This window comes from Neltuma alba, unplaced genomic scaffold, assembly GCF_004799145.2.
Source record: "Neltuma alba isolate B1F8T4 unplaced genomic scaffold, ASM479914v2 tig00010294_pilon, whole genome shotgun sequence".
In the NCBI taxonomy this organism is placed as follows: Eukaryota; Viridiplantae; Streptophyta; class Magnoliopsida; order Fabales; family Fabaceae; genus Neltuma; species Neltuma alba.
In genome coordinates, this window is record NW_021635212.1 from 201,455 (window position 1) to 205,846 (window position 4,392).

The 4,392-nt window shown below is 34.8% G+C and overlaps 2 protein-coding genes across 2 annotated transcripts; both read left to right on the forward strand.

Moving 5' to 3' along the window:
• The first annotated feature begins 452 nt into the window (after positions 1-452).
• On the forward strand, positions 453-2,508 carry LOC114755553 (receptor-like protein 6). The gene is made up of 3 exons (XM_028944445.1): positions 453-1,617; positions 1,861-2,372; positions 2,476-2,508. Exons 1-3 carry the CDS (start codon positions 453-455, stop codon positions 2,506-2,508), a joined length of 1,710 nt encoding a protein of 569 aa, XP_028800278.1.
• Positions 2,509-2,530: 22 nt separating this feature from the next.
• On the forward strand, positions 2,531-3,593 carry LOC114755554 (receptor-like protein 35). Its single transcript, XM_028944446.1, has one exon. It carries the CDS (start codon positions 2,532-2,534, stop codon positions 3,591-3,593), a length of 1,062 nt encoding a protein of 353 aa, XP_028800279.1. The 5' UTR covers position 2,531.
• The last annotated feature ends 799 nt before the right edge of the window (positions 3,594-4,392 follow it).

Below are 4,392 nucleotides of genomic sequence, written 5' to 3' on the forward strand. Positions count from 1 at the left end.
GGCTATAGTGATGTTATCAGCAAATCTGTTTGTCATGGCCAACATGTCAGTGAATGTATTAGCGTTAAATAATAGAAATCAAAACCTTCACTTATAATTCTGTTATGGTAGGAAAAAAAAAAAGGCTTATAATACTATTTACAATTAGGAATTATAAGAATTGAATACACAGTGCACTAAAATTAATTTGTGTTCATAAGCCCATGGTTTATATACTGAAGCCAACCAGTTTTTAATGGCAACAATAATTCATGTTAGTTTTTTTATTCAATTCCGATTATATTTTAGCTCCCATCAAATTCTTCAATCCAAGTTGGAAGAAGAAAGTGACTTGAGCCGGCGATTATCATGACAAACCTTTTATCTTGCGTAGCTTTGCCTATAAAAGAAGCCTCATATGTTAGATACCATATCCTTCACTCCTTCATATTCATAGCCTTCTAACTTCGCTCATGGCATTTCGAATCATCATTTGTTTCTACTTGTTCCTTCTTTCTCCTTCCCTTTCTTCTTCTCTCAACCCCCCATTATGTAACTCTCATGATTCCATTGCCCTTCTTCATTTTAAAAATTCTCTCTCTCTTGATCACTCTGCTTCAGAGGAGTGTAATTACTTTTATTATTATGATGATAATGGCGACACCTCTACTATACCGTCTAAGCACCCATCTTACCCAAAGACAGCTTTGTGGGGAAATGATTCAAACTGTTGCTTGTGGGATGGGATCACGTGTGACTCCACGTCTGGTCATGTGATTGGCCTTGACCTTAGCTGTAGTTGGCTCCAAGGTCAACTCCATCCAAACAATAGCCTCTTCCGACTTTCTCATCTCCAAGCACTCAACTTGGCTTTCAACAATTTTAGTGGGTCTTTGATATTACCTCAATTTGGTGATCTTTCCATTCTCGTCCATCTAAACTTAAGCTGTTCTTGTTTTGTTGGTGAAATTCCTCCTAAAATTGCAGAATTGTCCAAGTTGGTCTCTCTTGATTTGTCTAGGAATGAATTCTACCCATATGATGAATGGTTGGGTTTAAGACTTGAACCATCCACTTGGGAGAAGCTTGCTCTAAACATGACTAATCTAAGAGAACTTGTCTTAGATCATGTAAATATGTCTTCCATTGCACCAAGCTCCTTGTCTTTGAAGTTGCTTGATATTTTGAGTCTTGAAGGTTGCAAAATTGATGGCCCTATTCCTACAAGTTTTGGGAACCTCACTCAATTAATTGATTTGAACCTTGCAGCAAATAATTTTAGTGGTGATCTTTCATTTCTTTCAAATCTTCAAAGTCTTGCTTCATTGGACCTCAGTGGCAATTATTTTAGTGGTCTCTTACCAAATTCCATAGGCCATTTGAAGTCCCTTGATTTTTTGGGTCTTCAGTATAACGAATTTCATGGGCCTATCCCTGTGAATTTTGAGAACCTCACTCGATTAACTTATTTGGACCTTGCAGATAACATTTTTAGTGGTAAGCTCTCATTTCTTCCAAATATGCCAAGTCTCACTTCATTGTACCTCAGTTACAATTATTTTAGTAGTTTGTCGTCAGATGTATTTGGAAATCTTTCAAATTTGGAATTTCTTGATTTTTCTGACAACAAGTTGCAAGGTAATTTTCCTGAGTCAATTTTTACCCTCATAAATCTTTCTCATTTGAAACTATCATCAAATAACTTGAGTGGCTCTGTTAATTTTTACCAATTTTCCAAGCTTCAAAATCTAAAAAGTCTTTATCTTTCAAGCAACAAGTTTCTCTCACTTACCTCTGATGATAATCTTAACTACACCATTCCCAATCTTAAGGTCTTATATTTAGATTCTTGTCATATCACTGTCTTTCCAAAATTTGTAGGCCTTTCAAATTTGCGTCGGTTACACCTTGATGATAATAAGTTGCAAGGTCTTCCTGAGTCAATTTTTGGTTTCCTAAATCTTTCCGTTCTAAGTCTGTCATCAAATAATTTGAGAGGCCCTATTAGTCTTCATCCATTCTCAAAGCTTCAAAATCTAGAATATCTTGATCTTTCAAACAACAAGTTTCTCTCGCTTAGCTCTAATAATGATGTTCACTATACCATTCCCAATCTTACACTGTTAGATCTATCCTCTTGCAACATCAATGACTTTTCTAAACAATTAGGAAGTGTTCAAAATTTGAAGGAGTTAAATCTTTCCAATAACAAAATTCATGGAGATATTCCCCAATGGTTCAATAATGTGGGGAATGGTTCTTTGAGTGCTTTGTATCTTTCTCATAATAACTTGACATCAGTTGAACATCTTTCAATGAGAAACTTGTTTGCACTTGATCTCAGCTTCAACTTGTTGCAAGGAAATCTCCTAATTCCATCCTTTGGCATTGAAGTCTTTTCAATGTCCAACAACAAATTCAGTGGACACATTTCTTCTTCATTTTGCAATGCGAGCTCACTTATAATACTCAACTTATCTCACAACAATTTGTCAGGCCACATCCCAAAGTGCCTTGTTGCTCTCCTAGATCTTACGACTTTAGATCTGCAGATGAATAATTTTGTCGGATCTATACCGGACAATTTTTCTAGGAGCAATTCTTTGGAATCTTTGCATTTGAACAACAATCAATTTGAGGGACGGTTGCCTTTGTCTTTGACCCATTGCAAGCAATTAGAAATTTTAGATGTGGGAGCAAACAATATCAACGACAAATTTCCTAATTGGCTTGAAGGATTACCAGAGCTACAGGTACTCATTTTAAGAGATAATAAGTTCTACGGTGCCATTCATAGTTCCAACACCAAACATCCTTTTCCCATGTTAAGAATTTTTGATGTTTCCAACAACCGCTTTAGAGGATCTTTGCCAACAACATACATCAAGGAATTTAAAGGAATGATGAATGTTGACTTTATTTCAATCGGACTAGCTTACTTAGAAAACCGTTATACTTCTTATCAAGAATCAGTGATGGTCACATTGAAAGGTGTTGATTTGGAGTTGGTAAAGATCATAACTACATTCACATCCATTGATTTGTCAAAAAACATGTTTGATGGAGAGATTCCACATGTTATTGGTGAGCTGCATTCACTTAAGGGGCTTAATCTCTCCCACAATAAAATCACCGGTCCTATTCCTCAATCCATTGCAAACTTGACAAACCTAGAATCGTTGGATTTATCATCAAACTTGCTTAAAGGTGAGATTCCTCTTGCACTAGCAGATCTCAACTTTCTTGAAGTTTTGAATCTTTCACAAAATCAGCTTGCCGGAGAAATACCGAGAGGTAAGCAGTTTGATACATTTTCACAATATTCTTTTGAGGGAAATTTAGGATTGTGTGGATTTCAATTGTCAAAAGCATGTAATCATGATAAAGGGAAATTGCCACAACCAACTTCATCAAGTAATGACGAATTTGGATTTGGTTGGAAACCAGTGGCTTTGGGATATATATGTGGGATGGTGTTTGGAATATTCATGGGTCAAGTTGTTTTCTTAACTGGAAAACCTAAAGGGCTTGTCAGAATTTTTCGAGCTAGGCCTAGGAAACAAGCAAAAAGGACAAGGAAAGTAGCCCATCAGAATCAAAGAAGAGTGAATTAGGCACAAAATGTGGCTTCATGTGATATATTGTGTCATCTGTTTTTTTCCTCATGTTTCCACTATGGTTATTATTTCATGTTTCTTAGATATCTTGTCAGTAATTGGAATGTAATGTACTATTTATTTTAATGCAAGTTATTGTCTTTTTTCTTTTTTAATGAACTTCAAGTGTTTTGCCTTCATTGTATGCTATGTACTATTTGATCATCACGTGAATAAAATTTTTTCCACATATTAGCAACTTTTTTTCTTTTTGGTACTGACATGTCATCAACTTATGTTATTTGAATTAGTTATCAACCATTCAACCTTTCTCGTTTAATTAATAAATTAAAGAAACTATTAGCTTGTTCGTTTCTTTAATTTAAAGTTCTATTAAATGATTTTAGGTTTTTATAAATATATGAAAATCACTTTCTACTTCGAGACTTTATGATCAATGCATGATGCTGCAAGCAAGAATTTAAAATAAGTGAAATGATTTTATTTCAAATTTTAAACTCTAAACAATTTTTTCTTGTTTTTGCCAAACTCTTAAAATTGAAAATATGACAATGCAAAACACGAGCCTTAATTTTTTTTGGTTGCCTAGAGTATATTTCCACTCGAACGGTAAGAGACTAATCTCTTGAGATATTTTCAAGCACCATAGAGGGGACACCTCCCAGCAATGCTTTTTCCATACACACTGTCTTAAAGATCAAGCCCAGAACATGATATTTAAGGTGTCTATTTCTACTTAGACCAACACTTGTTGGTACACGAGTCATAATTGCTTTATTACTTAACAATTAACATT